At 45.8% G+C, this 16,796-nt stretch overlaps 1 protein-coding gene across 1 annotated transcript; it reads right to left on the reverse strand.

Moving 5' to 3' along the window:
- Positions 1 to 292: 292 nt before the first annotated feature.
- On the reverse strand, positions 293 to 11,442 carry LOC134353948 (putative uncharacterized protein C19orf81). Its single transcript, XM_063062533.1, has 4 exons — positions 11,409 to 11,442; positions 8,135 to 8,255; positions 4,095 to 4,234; positions 293 to 502 (listed from the first exon to the last, which is right to left on the reverse strand). Exons 2-4 carry the CDS (start codon positions 8,201 to 8,203, stop codon positions 298 to 300), a joined length of 414 nt encoding a protein of 137 aa, XP_062918603.1. The 5' UTR covers positions 8,204 to 8,255; positions 11,409 to 11,442; the 3' UTR covers positions 293 to 297.
- Between the last annotated feature and the right edge of the window lie 5,354 nt (positions 11,443 to 16,796).

A 16,796-nucleotide genomic window follows, 5' to 3' on the forward strand; every position in this document is an offset into this window, starting at 1 on the left:
CCCTACTAATCAAGAATCTACTCTGCTTTACATATACCAAATGCGTCTGTGGCAATGAATTTCACATTATTGAGAGGGAGGACTTGCCCCAAAAGAAAAGAATACAAAAATTAACACTGTCAGGCAATAGGGCAAAAAAAAAGAACAATAGTTTATTTTGGTTTTATTTTTTTATTGAACATCGAGCAACTTTTAAGGCAAGATTAACACCTCCTGCCCCATTCAACTGCTCACCCTTCACCCACCCACCACTGTTCACCACCCTCCCCCCCCCCCACCTTAGAGTCTGCCTGGTCTCTACCTGGACTTCATTCCCAGGTTGGCCGTTTCGTTCAGAGTTTCCAGCATCTTCTTCTGTGCCATTGCCCTCCGCAGGTGTAGCCTGTAGTCCTCCATCAAGAGGTCATCGTAGCGTTGCACGGCCAGGTACGTTTTGTTGACGATCAGCCCCGAGTTGAGGAACAGGCTCCGGGTTTGGAAATCAGAGACGGTGAACATCCACCTGAGTGGAAGGAAGAAAGGGTTAACTTTCCTCTCACTGCAGCTGTGCGCACAGCGAAGGTCATCATGTCCTTAAGGCTGAAACTGGAGAGGGTTGCGGAGGAGGTTTCTTGGGTCTCATGTATGTGCTTTTTGCTCAGCTGTTTAATTTAAATTTAGTTTTTGGAGATATAGCGGAGTAACAGCTCAACGAGCCTACGCCGCCCAATTACACCCATGTGGCCCATTTACCACCAACCAGTACGTCTTTGGAATGGGGGAGGAAACTGAAGCACCCACACGGTGTGGGGAGATTGTATAAACGGCTTACAGACACCGGTGGGACTGAAGCCAAGTTACTGGTACTGTACAGCGTTACACTTACCGCTATGCTGCCAGGTGGCTCTAAATGTAATGAAGTCGTAATTGAGCCGATAATAGCCTCAACTCTGCATTCTCACCCGAACCTCAATCTTTCACTTCTTGCTAATTATATTACTATTTTATTATTGTCACTGGCAGTGAGAACCAGTGAAAAGTTTGTCTTACGTACTGTTCTTACAGAATAGATCATTACACAGTGCATTGAGCTAGATAAGGTAAAACAGTAAGTTTAAGACCATAAGATATGGGAGCAGAATTAGATTGTTTTGCCCATCAAGTCCGCTCTGCTGACTTATGGCCAATTTATTTTCCCTCTCAACCCCATTCTTCTGCCTTCTTCCCATAAGCTTTGATGCCCTGACAATTCAGGATAAAGTGTAAAAGCTAACTAAAAAAGTAGATTATGAGGCCAAGTGTCCATCTTATCCTACAAGTCTGATAATAGGGATAGAAGCCATACTTGGGACTGGCGCTACGTGCTATCAGGCTGTTGTATCTTCTGCCCAGTGGGAGGGGTGTAGAAGAGAGAATGTCTGGGAAGGATGGGGGTCTTTGATTATGTTGTCTGTTTTACCAAGGCAAGGAGAAGTGTAGACACTCTACAGAAGAGAGGTTGGTTTCCATGATACAGTGAAAGGTTTGTCTTGCAGACTGTTCATACAGATCAAATAATTACACAGTACACTGAGGCAGAATGATAACCAAAGGACTGATTTCCAGAGGTGAAGTCAGAGGGAGTTCCCCTGGCATGAAGTCACCATTTGACAAGGAGAAACCTCAATGAGTTCTTGTGAAGCTTGCCAATGAGCATGAAATGGAAAATACTCCAAGGGCTAAAGTCACCTTGCACAAAGGAAGTTGGTTGTGGTTATTGGAGGTCATGGGAGAAGCAGCTCACCTGGTGGTGGTATTGTGCCCCAATACGAGAGGGATGCAGAGGAAATTTACCATGAGGCTGCCTGGATTAGAGAGCACGTCCTATGAGGATGAAGTGAGCAAGCTTGGGCCTTTTTTGTCTTTGGAGCAAAGGAGGGTGAAAGGTGACTTGATAAAGGTGTACAAAATGATAAGAAGCATAGATCAAGTGGACAGCCAGAGACTTCTTTTCCCAAGGTGGAAATGGCAAATATGAAAGGGCATAATTTTAAGGTGACTGGAGGAAAATATAGGGGTGGGGGGATGTTAGAGTTAGTTGTTCTTTTTTCACAGAATGTGGTGAGTGCTTGGAACACACTGCCAGGAGTGGTGGTAGAGGCAGATACATTAGGAACAATTATAACGCTCTTAGAGAGGCCCATGGATGATAGAAAAATGGAGATCTATGTGGGAGGGAAGGTTAGATTGATCTTAGAGTAGGTTATGGAGATTGGCACAATATCATGGGTCGAAGGGCCCAGGAATTGCTCTGTGCACTATGTAGTAAACTTAGCATCAGAGGCTAAAGTAAGACCTGACGGAAGTTTATACAATTCTAAGAGGCAGAAATAGAGTAGGCAACCAGGATCTTTTTTTCCCAGAGTATAGACATCAAGCACTGCAGGACATGCATTTATGGTGAGAGGAGGAAGGCTTAAAGGAGACGGATGAGGCACATTTTATTTTTTTCAGGGAGTGATGGGTGCCAGGAAAGGTCCGCTGGGTGTGGTGATGTAGGAAGATGCAATCAAGGCACTAAAGAAGCCTCTACTGTAGGTGTTCCCAGCCTGCGTCCACGGACCCCTCGGTGAATGGTAGGGGGTTCATGCCATAAAAAAGGTTGGGAACCCTTGCTCTAGAAACTCTTAAGGAAATTCAAGGCTTAATATGCAGGGGAGGGTTGGATATAGACCATGAGATTAGTTTAGTTTGGCATAGACGTGGTGGATTGAAGGGCCTGTGACACAAGACATAGGTGCAGAATTAGGCCATTAGGCCCATCAGGTCTGCTCTGCCATTGCATTATGGCTGCTTTATCAGCTCCCTCAATCCCTTTCTCCTGCCTTCGCTCAGTATCCTTTGATGACCTGACTAACCAAGTACCTATTAATGTCTGCTCTAAATATACCCAAAAACTTGGCCTGCAAAGCCACCTGTGGCAAAAAATTCCACAGATTTACCAACCCCTCCCACCCCAAGGATAAAGAAACTCCCCCTTATCTCTGTTCTAAAGGGACATCCTTCTGTTCTGAGGCTGCGCTCTCTGGTCCAAGACTTCCCCACTACGGGAAACATCCTCTCCACATTCCACTCTATCTAGGGCTTTCAATACTCAATAGGTTTCAATGAGATTCCACCCCCTTGCTTTTATATTCTAGTTCTCTTAAAATAAATGCCAACATTGCATTGAAACAAGGCTACAAGAAGAATGGGGCTGAGAGGGATAATAAATCAGCCATGATGGTGGAGAAGACCCAATGGGACATTTGGTCTAATACTGTTCCTATGTCTTATGGCCCTAAGCTATGCAGGGTGCAACACGGAAAGAATGCACAGAGTTGCTTGTTGCTGTAGTTCAGATGCCATGTTATTCAACACTTCAGATGCAGAGCACAAGGGCTGATGGCACAGTGTTGGCACAGAGCAGTCCGAGGTGGTAGCATAGACTGTTGGAGTGAACTGTGGAAAGAGGAGCCACCCACACACAAATTCAAAGATTGCAGGGAAAATGGAGTGGAGAGTCTACTCTGCAATTTGATCAAGGCTGATTCATTGTCCCTCTCAACCCCATTCTCCCTGCAATCTTCGACACCCTTACTAATCAAGAACATATCAACCTCTGCTTTAAATGTACCCAATGACCTGGCCTCCACAGCCACCTGTGGCAATGAATTCCACAAATTCACCACACTCTGGTGAAAGAAATTTCTCATGTCTTCTGAAGGGTGCCCTTGTACTCTGAGGCTGGGTCCTCTGGTCCTAGACTCCCCCTCTGTAGGAAACGTCATCTCCAATGTCCACTCTATCTAGCCTTTCAATATTCAATAGGTTTCGATGAGATTTCCCCCCACTCCCCCCCCCCGTTCTTCTAAACTCCAATGAAAACAGGCATTGATCTATCAAGCACTCTTCATTCATTAACCTTTTCATTCCTGGGATCATTCTTGTGAACCTCCTCTGGACCCTTCCCAGTGCCAGCACACCTTTATTAGATAAGGGGCCCAAAACCGCTTGCAATAAATGCCCCAAATGTGGTCTGACCAAAGACTTCACTCACTTCACCCTCCCACCACCCCTCAATGCCCGCCCCTCACCTGTTCTTCAGCCCCGAGGAGCCGCAGATGACGTTGACGTTTTCGAACTGGATGCTAGTGATCTTCCCATCTGCGAAGGCATCGGGGAGGACATTCTCGACTGCCGACATGATGTCCTGGTGGGTAAGATCTAGCTCAGCCTGCAGTGGATACCACAAAACAGGGGTCAGCTGCGGTCAAAATACGGGCGCTGATTCTTGGCTGGGACGCCCTCTTGGAAGTTTGATGCTGAGGTCACACACCACCAACCCTGCCTCCCCCTCCGTTGCTCGGACAACACCACCATCCCACACCACCTCAGGCAGGATCAACCTTCATTCCCTAATGGGACAGTTGGCCCCATAGCCTATTACCCCGGCTTCAGTAATTACGTTGCCGCTGAAACAAAGAACTATTTTGTTTAATGCATCGCTAATTTAATTTCACTCTCTGGGACTAGATCAGACTCCATCTCCAGGATTCCCAGGGCATTCCAGTATTGCCAGGATTCTTCTGAAAGGTTAGCAATTCCAGTCTGACCTTCAATCATCCAACGTCCAATGCAAGTTTAAATATCTAGTACCAGCGGGCATGCGTTTAAGGTGAGGGAGCGGGGTAAACTCAAGGGAGATGACCACTCTTTATAATGCTCTTTATGTTGTAACTACATGCTGGTATTTATGTTCTTATTCTATATTATTTGATTCTATATCTGTACTTCTGATCTTATTTTTATATAATTCTTTATTCTGTGTAATTGTTGAATTTTGTTTTTTGTTGCACGCTGTGCCAACACACCACAGCAATTTCCTAATACATATAAGTGTCAAGTTTGAACAAAATTAATAAAGTTGATGCATGGGTCAAGTTTTTGTTATATATACGCAGACCGTGGTGAGTTCCTTGAGCCGGTTGGTGGTGGAGCCAGATACAATAGAGGCATTCAGGTGGCTCTTAGAGAGGTCCATAGATGTGCAGAGAATGAAAGGATTTAGACAATATGTAGGCATGAGGGTTTAGCTTATGAGGGGTGATTGATAAGTTTGTGGCTTAAGGTAGAAGGAGTCAATTTTAGAAAACCTAGCGCATTTATTTTTCAACATAGTCCCCTCCTACATTTACACACTCAGTCCAGCGGTCATGGAGCATACGGATCTTGGACCTCCAGAAAGTGTCCACAGCAGGGGATTGATAAGTTTGTGGCCTAGGGTAGAAGGAGATGAGTTATTAACTTCAAACTTTCTGCATAATCACTCAAAGAGTTGATCTGCATGTGCATGTGATGAAAGCTGTATAACTCATCTCCTTCTACCTTAGGCCACAAACTTATCAATCACCCCTCGTAGTTGGCCATTTGATTACTAATTTAGCTGGCACAACATCGTGGGCTGAAAGGCCTGTTCCTGTGCCGTATTGTTCTTGGACAATCGCCATTTTCGGTTGAAACCCCTCGTCTGAAGCAGCCAGCCATTTCTCGTAATAGATTATGTGGACATGATGCGTTCCTCCAGCATCTCTGTTGCTTTAGGTTGGGTGTCCCCAAGGTCCCACATACAGGTCTTCCCCAGATTGTGTACATAGAATCACGGGTTTGGGAGATAGCTGGGGTGATCTCGCCAGCGTCTCTGGGGCTGCAGGGATCTCAGTTTACAGCTGCGATTCCCACCTGCGAACTCTTCAGTCCACAAAAAAACTTCACAGGAAAGGAGTAACCAGGGAATGACCTGTAATTTTTACTGAGACGCCTTTATGTTTGTATTCAGATCCTCTTACAATAAAGTCCAGTGGGACTTGCTCTCCTCGTTGCCTAATGCTACAGCGAGTTCGCTTCTGATTTCAGCACAAGGGACCAGAATGACAGGAGGGGTCCTTATTGAAACATATAAAATTATGAAAGAAATAAAGACAGTCTGCACCATAGAGCAGAATTAGGCCTTTCTGCCAATCAAGTCTGCTCTGTCATTTGATCCTGGCTGATTATATGTTCCCTTTTAACCCTATTATCCTGCCTTCTCTCTAAAACTTTGATCAAAAACCTATCCACCTACGTTTTAAGTATACCCAATGACTTAGCTTCAGCAGCCACCCATGGCAATGAATTCCACAGATTCACCACCCTATGGCTAAAGAAATTCCTCCTCATCTCTGTTCTAAAAGGTCGTCCTTGTATTTTGTGGCTGTGTCCTCTGGTCAATGACTTTCCCACTATTGGAAACATCGTCTCCATATCCACTCTATCTCAGCCCTTCAATATTTGGAACGCTTCAGTGAGACTCTGCTCCCCCCCACAACCCCATTCTACTAAACTTCAGCGAGTACAGACCCAGAGCCATCAAATGCTCCTCATATGTTAACCCTTTCATCCTAAGGATGCTTTTCATAAACCTCCTCTGGACCCTCTCCAATGCTAGCACAATGCCAGGAAAGGTGTTTGCACTGGTCAAAAAGGCTAAGTCTAGGAGGTTCGGGGAAGTAGATTTAGGACGGAGGTGAGGAGAAACTGCTTTTCCAAGAGAGTAGTGAATCTGGGAATTCTCCGCAGGGAAGCAGTAGAGACTACCTCATTAAACATATTTTTTTCTGGCGTGTACGCGCGTGTGTGTGCGATGTTGGCGGGACGATGTCTTTTTCATGCCTTTACAAGGCGCGGAGCGAGGGAGAGAGACTGTGTGGCGAGCCACTCTTCACACAGACATTTCGCAGTGTTTAACCCTTTATTTTATGAGGTCGAGTTGCGATCTCGACACTCAACCCGGCACGGATGGAAAGCGTACTCGGGAGCGGACCCGACTGGGCTCGAACCCGGGAACCTTCGTTCTGGAGTCCGGCGCTAATGCCACTGCACCACCAGCCGGCCCCTCATTAAATATATTTAAGGCACAGTTAGATTTTTACATAATAGGGGACTTAAGGGTTATGGGGGGGGGGTGTGGAAGGCAGGTGGGTGGAGCTGAGTCCACGGCCAGATCAGCTCTGATCTTATTGAATAGCAGAGAAATCCTGTTCCTAGTTCTTATATTCTTAAGTAAAGTGTTTTAGTTCTTTTGAACATCTGCATTTCCAACTCTTGATCTCTAACTCAATTCACTTTACCTCCACCTGCCACGTTGACGTCTGGGATATGGAGATTGTCTCAACAGTGCGACTGAGCACTGTGTTGGTCTGTGGTTCACAAGAGCGAGAGGTAGTCTCATTACCAGTACGGAGGGACTTAGGGGACTTTGAAAGGCTAATGCTGAAAGCCAACAGAGAATATTGGGAATAGACACGAGAGAGTCCGCACACATTCAAATCTGCAGGATCTCTGCCGGTCAAGCAGCATCTGTAGGAGGGGGAGAGGAACAGCCAAAGTTTCAGGTCGAAACCCTTCATCAGGATTGTAACTGGACATACTTAGAGAAGGGAGTTCTGGAGAGAGAAACAAGTCAAGTCACTTTTTATTGTCATTTCGACCATAACTGCTGGTACAGTACACAGTAAAAACGAGACGACATTTTTCAGGACCATGGTGCTACATGAACTACACTGAACTACGTAAAAAACAACACAAAACTACACTAGACTACAGACCTACCCAGGACTGCATAAAGTGCACAAAACAGTGCAGGCATTACAATAAATAATAAACAAGACAACAGGCACAGTAGAGGGCAGTAGGTTGGTGTCAGTCCAGGCTCTGGGTATTGAGGAGTCTGATGACTTGGGGGAAGAAACTGTTACATAGTCTCGTCGTGAGAGCCCGAATACTTCGGTGCCTTTTGCCAGATGGCAGGAGGGAGAAGAGATAATGTTTTAGGTCAAGGACAGGAAAAGTAAGCGAACAGGTACGATCTAAGGCTGTAGACGAGCAGAGAGAACATGGAGACTCTCCGTGATAGGGAGGAGCAGTGGTATCTGATGGGGATGGGGGTTTGCAGGCTTTTTCATTGGAGATCTGTCTGGGGGACACCTCACATTCACTCTCCACCCTCCATTCCTTTCACTGTTCTAAGCCTATCCTCCACACCAGCCTCTTCAAGGTCCAATAGTCACAGGCAAAGAGGGAGACAGATGACTTTTACCGGACATTCTACGCAGAGAGTCAAAGGTTGAGAGGCGGGAGTGTCCTCAAATTTCCGAATTCCAGGCATCTCGGTATCCAGAGATTCGTACTTGGAGACAAATTGCTTGAGGTGTTTCTTCCTAATGTAAATCAGAAAATATAGTAGAGTTAGAGAAAAATACAGCATAGAACCAGGTCCTTCAGCCTATCTAATCCATGCTGAACCATTTAAACTGCTTACTCCCACTGACTTGCACCAGGACCATAGATCTCCATACCTGTACCGCCCAAGTACCTATCCAGACTATTTTTAAGCATTGAAATACATCTGCATGCTTCACTTGCACTGGCAGATCATCCCATACTCTCATGACCCTTTGAGTGAAGAGTTTTCCCCTTATGTTTCCCTTAACCTTTTCACCTTTAACCCAGGACTTCCTGTAGTAGTCCCACACAACCTCAGTTGAAAAAAGCCTGCTTGCATTTACCCTACCTATACCGCTCATAATTTTGTATGCCTCTATCAAATCTCCCCTCAATCTTCTACATTCCAAGGAATAACTCCCAACCTATTCAATCTTCCCTCATAAATCAGGTCCTCCAGACCTGGCAACATCCTTGTAAATTTCCTCTATACTCTTTCAATCTTATTTACATCTTTTCTGTAGGTAGTGATCAAAAATACACACTATACTCCAGATTAGGCCTCACAAACATCCTGTACAACTTCACCATAACGTCGCATCTCCTCTACTCAGTACTTTTGATTTTTGAAGGCCAATGTGCCAGAAGCTTTCTTTACAACCCTATCTACCTGTGATGCCACTTTCCACGAAGTATGGACCTGTATTGCCAAATCCCTTTGTTGTACCGCACTCCTCAGTCCCCTACCATTCATTGTGTAAGACCTACCTTGGAAGGTCGTACCAAAGTGCGACACCTCACACTTGTCTGCATTAACTTCCACCTGCCATTTTTCAACCTATTTTTCCAGCCAGTCCAGATCCCGCTGCAAGCTCTGATAGTCTGTCTTGCTGCCCACTACACCACCAACCGTGGTGTCATCAGCAAATTTGCTGATCCACTCAACCACATTATCATCCAGATCATTGATATGGATGACAAACAGCAATGGACCCAGCACCAATCCCTGTGGCACTCCACTAGTCACAGGCCTCCAGTCAGAGAGACAACCATCTATTACCACTCTCTGGCTTCACCCACAAAGCCAGTGTAATAATCCAATATGTTATCTCATCTTGAATACCAAGTGACTGAAGCTTCTTAACCAACCTCCTGTGCAGGACCTTGTCAAATGTCTTGCTAAAGTCTATGTAGACAACATCCACTGCCTTGCCTTTGTCAGCCTTCCTGGTACTTCCTCAAAAAACTCCATGAGGTACGTTAGACGGGACCTACCACACACAAAGCCATGCTGACCATCCATAATCAGTCCAGGTCTATCCAAATATTCATATATCTGGTCCCTTAGAATACCTTCCAATAACTTTCCTGCTACTCTGTCAGGCTCACCAGCTGATAATTTCCTGGTTTATTTTTAGATCCTTTCTTACACAGCGGAACAACATTCAATCCTCTGGTATATCACATGTTGCTAAGGATGATTTAAATATCTTTGCTAGGGCCCCTGCCGTTTCTGCACTTGCCTCCCACAGGGTTTAAGGGAACACCTTGTCAGGCCCTGGGGATTTATCCACCCTAATTTGCCTCAAGGCAGCAAACTCCTCCTCATCTGCAATCTGTATAGTACCCATGAAGTTGATGGTGCTTTGCCTCATTTCTATCGACACTGTGTCTGTCTCCTGAGTACAGATGCAAAGAATTCACTTAAGATCTCACCATCTCTTTAGGCTCCATGGATAGATTACCATTCTAATCTTCCAGAGGACCAATGTTGTCCCCTGTAATCCTTTTGCTCTTAATATATATGTAGAATTTCTTAGGATTCTCCTTTACCTTGTCCGCTAGGGCAACATCATGTCTTCTTTTAGCCCTCATGATTTCTTTCTTAAGTGTTCTCTCACATTTCTCATACGCTATAAGCACCTTGTTTGTTCCTACCTGCCTATACCTGCTACACACCTCTTATTCCTTTTTTTAACCGGGGCCTCAGTATCTCTTGAAAACCAAGCTTCCCTAAACCTGTTATCTTTACCTTTTATTCATACAAGCTTTTGAAGGCCTCCCACTTACCAAGGATGCCTTTGCCAGAAAACAGCCTGTCCCAATACACAATTGCCAGATCCTTTCTGATACTGCCAAAACTGGCCTTTCTCCAATACGGACTCTCAATCTGTGGACCAGACCTATCTCTTTGCATATTTACTTTGAAATTAATGGCATTGTGAATCACTGGGTGCAAAGGGTTCCCCTACATTAACTTCTGTCAACTGCCCTGTCTCATTCCTGGAGAGCAGATCACATTCTTGGAGAGAAAAAAAAATTAAAGGGCTTTAGAGTACAATTACTGGTTTTTCTCAGTCCCTGTCTCTCAGGAAGAGATCTGCGTACTGACCAGTGTCTTTCAGTCCCTCTTTCAGAGTGAGATCTGTATGCTAATTGGTGTCTCTCAGGAAGAGATCTGTGTACTAACCAATGTCTCTCAGTCCCTCTTTAAGATGGAGATCTGTACGCTAATTGGTGTCTCTCAGTCCCTGTCTCTCAAGGGCAGACCTGTGTACTGACCAGTGTCTCTCAGTCCCCCTCTTTCAGGGGGAGATCTGTACACCAACTGGTATCTCTCAGTTCCTCTCTCTCAAGGAGAGAGCCATACACTGACTGGTATCTCTCAGTTCCTCTCCCTCAGGGGGATATCTGTACACTGACTGGCGTCTCTCAATCTCACTCTCCTGAGAGATACATTTCTGTACATTGACCAGTACCTCACAATCCCCCTCTTTCTGGGGGTTATCTGCATATTTACCAGTGTCTCTCAGTCCCTCTCTACTGAACGGTATCTCTCAGTCCCTCTGTTTCAGGGCGATATCTTTACACTAACCTGAATCTCTCTGTCCCTTCCTGTTTGGGTTGTGTGATCGGTACACTGGCTGGTGCCTCGCCCTTTATTTCAGAGAGTGATCTGCACACTGACCAGTGTCTCTCAGTCCCTCTCATTCAAGGGAAGATCGGTACACTGACTGATGCCTGTTACTTCCTCCCAGGGAGTTCTCTGAGGGCAGGATGGTTTGAAATCCTGGATGTTGTGTTAGACTATGACTGGATTTTCATTCCCCTGCACTCAGATTGCTTGTGGTTCATGGAACAAGTTGTACCTCCCAGCAGGGACGTTGATTGTTGACGTTCTATGTACCTACGTTGACTTGAAGATAGTTGAGCGTCCGGTCTTTGTGGCATTAATTGTTTCAGACAGTAGGTTAAAGTTCCCTACTGATGTTCCCTCTTGTTCCGAAGACTCTTTATCTGGGAAAAAGACAAATCAAATCCTCAATGTTGCCCGCAAAATTTGCCAAGTATGCGTCACCTCATAATCTCACTCATGTACACCTCATCGTCACCATCTGAGATCTGCCAACAACAGTGGTGTCATCAGCAGATTTACAGATGGTGAAATCCCCGTGGAATGCTTGAGTTTTCCCCAGCTGTTCCTGTTTCCTCCCACATTCCAAAGATGTACGGGTTAGGATTAGTAAGTTGTGGGCTGGAAGTATGGTGACACTCGCGGGCTGCCCCCAGCTCATTCTTGGACCATGTTGGTCATTGACACAAATGGTACATTTCACTGTGTGATTCTATATACATGTGACAAATGAAGATAATCTTTCATCTTTATTCCCAGGGTTTTGGAATCAAGACTAGGAGACATAGGTTTAAGGTGAAAGGTGTGAGATTTTAAAGGGTGCTGAGTGACAGCATCTTCAGGCAGAGGATGGTAGGTGTGTGGAATTACCTGCCAGCAGAAGTGGTATAAATGTGTATAATAACAATTTTTAAAAGACATTTGGACTGGAAGGGTTAAATTGAAGGTAAAGTTGGCAGTAGGGGAGGAAAATGAACTATCATTTTGAGAGGACTAGAATATAAAAGAAAGCATGTACTACTGAGGCTTTATAAGGCTTTAGTCAGACTGCATTTGGAGCATAGTGAACATTTTTACCCCCATATCCAAGGGAAGATATGCTGGCCCTGGAGAAGGTGAAAAGGAAATTTACAAGAATGATCCCAGGAGTGAAAGTCTTGATGTTTGAGAAGTGTTAGATGCGTCTGTGTCTTTAATCACTGGAGTTTAGAATAATAAGGGGGGAGCCCAGACCGTGGATAAAGTTGACGTCCAGAGGATGTCTCCTATTCTGAGAGAGTCTAAGACCAGGGGTCACAGCCTCAGATAGAAGGATATCTCTTTAGAATAGAGATGAGGAAGAATTTAGCTAGACGGTGGTGAACCTGTGGAATTTATTGCCACAGACAGCTGTGGAGGCCAAGACACTGGGCATACTTAAAACAGTGATTGATAGGTTCTTGATTGGTAAGACAAAGTTAAAGATTATGGGGTGAAGGCAAAGAATAGGGTTGAAAAGAATCAGCCATAATTGAATAATGGAGCAGACTTAAGCAGCTTAATGGCCTAATTTGGCTTCTACACCTTATGGTCTTGTTGGCCAGAAAGAACGGCAATCAGTTAACAGGAATGGAGGTGGCCATTTTGTGAGACTGTCCTTGCAGCCGCTATTTTGTGAACTGTTCGATGAACTGATGCTTACTCTAGGATAGCTTAATCAGAGCAATTGAATGTGGGCACAGGGAATTTATGCTAATGATTTGCTAAATCTGAGACCATTCTCCAATAAGCTGGTTATTGTATAAAACGTCAATCTTGAAGAAGCAATCGGTGATCCCATTAGGCCCAGTGTATGGGTGAGCCGGTTTAACTGGTTTGAACCAGTCAGGGTTGAATAGAACAAAAGATGTCACCTAAGGCACAAAGTTGAAGGTGAAGGCCATAGAACCATATTCCTTGTTGCCCTGGGCTAAATTCAGTGGGAGGCTGACACAGGTCAGTCAGATGACCTTAAGCCAACATCATAGATTGACCTGATAAGGAAAAGTATAAAAATAGATTATTTTGGGGGCTCACATGGCGACAGCTCCCCCGAGAGCAACCATCGTGAACGCAGAGGACCCACGTTGGCGTGTAGACTCCTTTCCAGAGTATTACCTTTTCTGTTCTTTGACTGTTCGTGGAGAGTCAGGAAAACATAGTAGGTGTGCACACAGGTATCCAGTTGAGTAAATTCACATGCTTTTTAGTTGATCCAATAAAGGTATTTGGCAGTAAATACAGATTCCTCTCTGTGCTTGACCGATTATTATTACTAAGGGGTAATCCTTGGTTAAAAGTATATGGGCCAAACGAGGCTCGCTCGGTTAGGCAGACCCAGCTTGGGCTGCATGGACGCATGGTGATCTCCTGCCTCGGGGCTGCAGCCTCCCACTGAGCCTGAAGTGCTGTGGGGGGTGGGGGGGAGAATGGCTGGGAAATTGGACGACTATACAAGGTAGCTGGTACTGTATCTGGAAGGCCGATATCAGGCACAGGAGATGGGAAAGTGCACTCACCAGGACAGTGACAGGACTCCGTCTCGGACATGCTTCTTCCTGCTTTATTAAAGGAACAGCTCTCCTGGCGATGGATTGGAGCCCGCTGTTGGGGGGGGATAGGGGGCAGTGTAGCTGAGCCTGGTGGGCACACCGACCTGATATAACCCCCTTCACTTCTATGAGGTCAAAGATGATACGGGTATAAGAAATAGAAGGGGGGGAGGCTGGCCATTCTATCCATCCTATCTGCTCCATCACTTGGTAACGTGGACCATCTCACACCTCAGCACCATAACAGGAGCCCAGAATTAGGCCATTCGGCTAATCGAGTCTGCTCCACCATTCCAACATGGCTGATTTATTATCCCTCTCAACCCCATTCTCCTGCCTTCTCCCCATAATCTTACACATCCTTACTAATCAAGGATCTATCAGCCTCTGCTTTAGATAAACCCAACGATTTGGTCTCCACAACCGCCTGTGGCAATGAGGTCCACAGATTCACCACCCTCTGACAAAATAAATTCCCCCTCATTTCTGTTCAAAAGGGGCATCCTTGTATTTTGTGGCTCTGCCTTTTGTTCCTAGACTCCCCACTATAGGAAAAATCCTTCCCACATCCATTCTATCTAGGCCCTTCCATATTCCATAGGTTTCAATGAGATTCCCCCCCCCCATTCTTCTAAACTCCAGTGAGTACAAGCCCAGAGCCATAAAGAGGTCCTCATACATTAACCCTTTCATTCCAGGGATTATTCTCATAAACTTCCTCTGGACCCTGTCCAATGCTAGCACATCCAGCTCGGATACTGGGCTCAAAACTATTCACAATACTCCAAATGCGGTCTGACCAATGCCTTACAAAGCCACTCTGTGTTCTAACCCCATGCCCCTTAATTCTGTGAATAATCCAATGCCTGCCACTACTTCACTCAGAGGGTGACATGTGTGGAACGAGCTTTCAGCGGCACCGGTAGCAGTCTGGGTTTAATTGTAACATTTAGAACATAGAACATGGAGGAGAAGTTTGGATGGGTAAATGGATGGCAGGGGTATGGAGGGCTGTGGTCGGCGTGTTGGTAGATAGGATTAAGCAATAAATCAGGTCAGCATGGACTCGATGGGCCAAAGGGCCTGTTTCTGTGTTATAGTGCCCAATGGCACTACAGTTCCATTGATTCCCAAAATGTACTTGGTCTCTGCAGACCTCTGTGGAGAGAATTTTGAAGACTCATGACCTGGGTGATAATGCTCCTTGAGATCTCAGTCCTGCATGGACGTTGTTTCTCCTGAGACAGTAACCCATCCCTCCCCGATTGTGGACACCCCAGCCCTCCATCTACCCTGCCGAGCCCTGTTAAGAGTTTTGTACCTTCCAGTAAGGTCAGCCCTGAGATACCAGGTCTCACCCCACCTCACTGCCTTCTCTGGACTCCCCACCCCCCCACTCCCTTCCCGACCTCCTGCCCTCCTTACACCCAACCCCACCCCCCAACCTTTATGATGTCAGCCAAGAGTGTGAGGTCTTCTGTGACCTCATTGACACATCACAGGGCTTGGAGCTGAGGAATTTGGGGTAAATCTTCACCCCACTTTTCAGATCCTGGAGAGCCTGAACAGTGTGGGTGTGGAGAGGGTGCTTCACCTCATGGGGCAATTTAGAACTAGACACTAAAAATGAAGCAAGGGAAAAGCCGCAGATTCTGGAAATCCAAGCAACACGCACAAAATGCTGGAGGAGCACAGCAGGCCAGTGGAGAAGAGTACAGTCGACGTTTCAGGCCAAGATCCTTCAACAGGACTGCGGACGTAAAAATCAAGCATTGGGTGCTGAGATCCAAGTATCAAGTACTTAAACCTTAAGCATTAGGCCTGTGTCTCATTCCACAGACCCTACCCTAGTACAATAAAATGGGCACTTCACCCGACAGTCGAACCTGTTATAATCTTGCACTTTATCATTTATCTGCACTGCAGAGTTAATTGTCGATCAGCCCTGCCTGTTACACCACTGGCGTTTCGGGCAGCAGTGAAGATCCTCCATCTCTGGCGGCTTTCAGGGCTTCCTTCATCGTGTCAGTAGCTTCCTCGCAGTTTTCACTACTGTCAGTCATGCAGGTCTCGGGTGGAGACTCAGAATTCTTCATTACTGTTTCGGTAACAATTTTGTACAGTCAGGTTTGTCGTTCCTGAGCTGAACCCCCGAACCGGGAAGACTGGTGGACCACTCTTAGTCTGTCCTGACCTGTTTGGTGTTGGTGACCCTACCAAGAGCCAAAACATAAAGCCCTGACTTTAGCCCTGACTCTGAGTCACTGAGGCACGCCAGCCTCCAAACCACAACAATTCTGCATTGTTATTGTTTTACCTTGTTCTACCTCAATACACTGTGTAATGATTTGATCTGTATGGACAGTATGCAAGACAAGCTTTTCGCTGTATTGTGTTACATGTGGCAATGAGAAACCAATTATTTCAATTCTAATTCCAATCCCAATCTCACTTGCAAACCCAATTCCAATCCCACTCGCAATTAACCAGTACTAATTCCTCCCTCAGATGTTGAAATGGAGGTCACTATCTAAAGAGAAGTGATCGCCCATTTAAGGCAGAGGCTGATGTTTTCTCTCAGAGGGTGTTAAGACTTTGGAACTCCTGTCCTCAGGGGGCAGAGTGAAGATCTATGCAATAGAGGTTAATGGATCTTTGAGGAGTGAGGTAGTGTACTGGGACTGGAGAGGGTGGGACAGTATACTGGGTGGAGATGGGAGTGTTGAGTTGAAGTTACATTCAAATCATCCATGAGCTTAGAGAATAGTGGGGTGGGATTGATGAGGGGTGTCAAGGGTTTGAATCGTTTCCTGAAGAGGGTGGAAGACTCAGCTTTCTCCATCACATATACAACCCTCTGCACCATCGAGGACATCTTCAAAAGCTGATGAAAACCGTATCCATGATGAAGGATCCCCCCCATCACCCCAGGACATGCTCTCTTCTCATTACTACCAGCAGGAAGCAGGTACAGGAGCCTAAAGGCACACACTCAACATTTTAGGAACAGCTTCTTCCCCTCTACCATCAGATTTCTGAACGGTCCATGAATC

Source organism: Mobula hypostoma, chromosome 11 (genome assembly GCF_963921235.1).
Source record: "Mobula hypostoma chromosome 11, sMobHyp1.1, whole genome shotgun sequence".
NCBI lineage: Eukaryota > Metazoa > Chordata > Chondrichthyes > Myliobatiformes > Myliobatidae > Mobula > Mobula hypostoma.

Coding starts and splice junctions, on each gene's coding strand:
- LOC134353948 (XM_063062533.1), bottom strand. CDS start 8,203: ATGCCTGGAATTCGGAAATTTGAGGACACTCCCGCCTCTCAACCTTTG. Junction 4,235..8,134: donor CTCTCTGCGTAGAATGTCCG/GTAAAAGTCATC, acceptor TATCCACTGCAG/GCTGAGCTAGATCTTACCCA. Junction 503..4,094: donor TCCTCGGGGCTGAAGAACAG/GTGAGGGGCGGG, acceptor CCTTCCACTCAG/GTGGATGTTCACCGTCTCTG.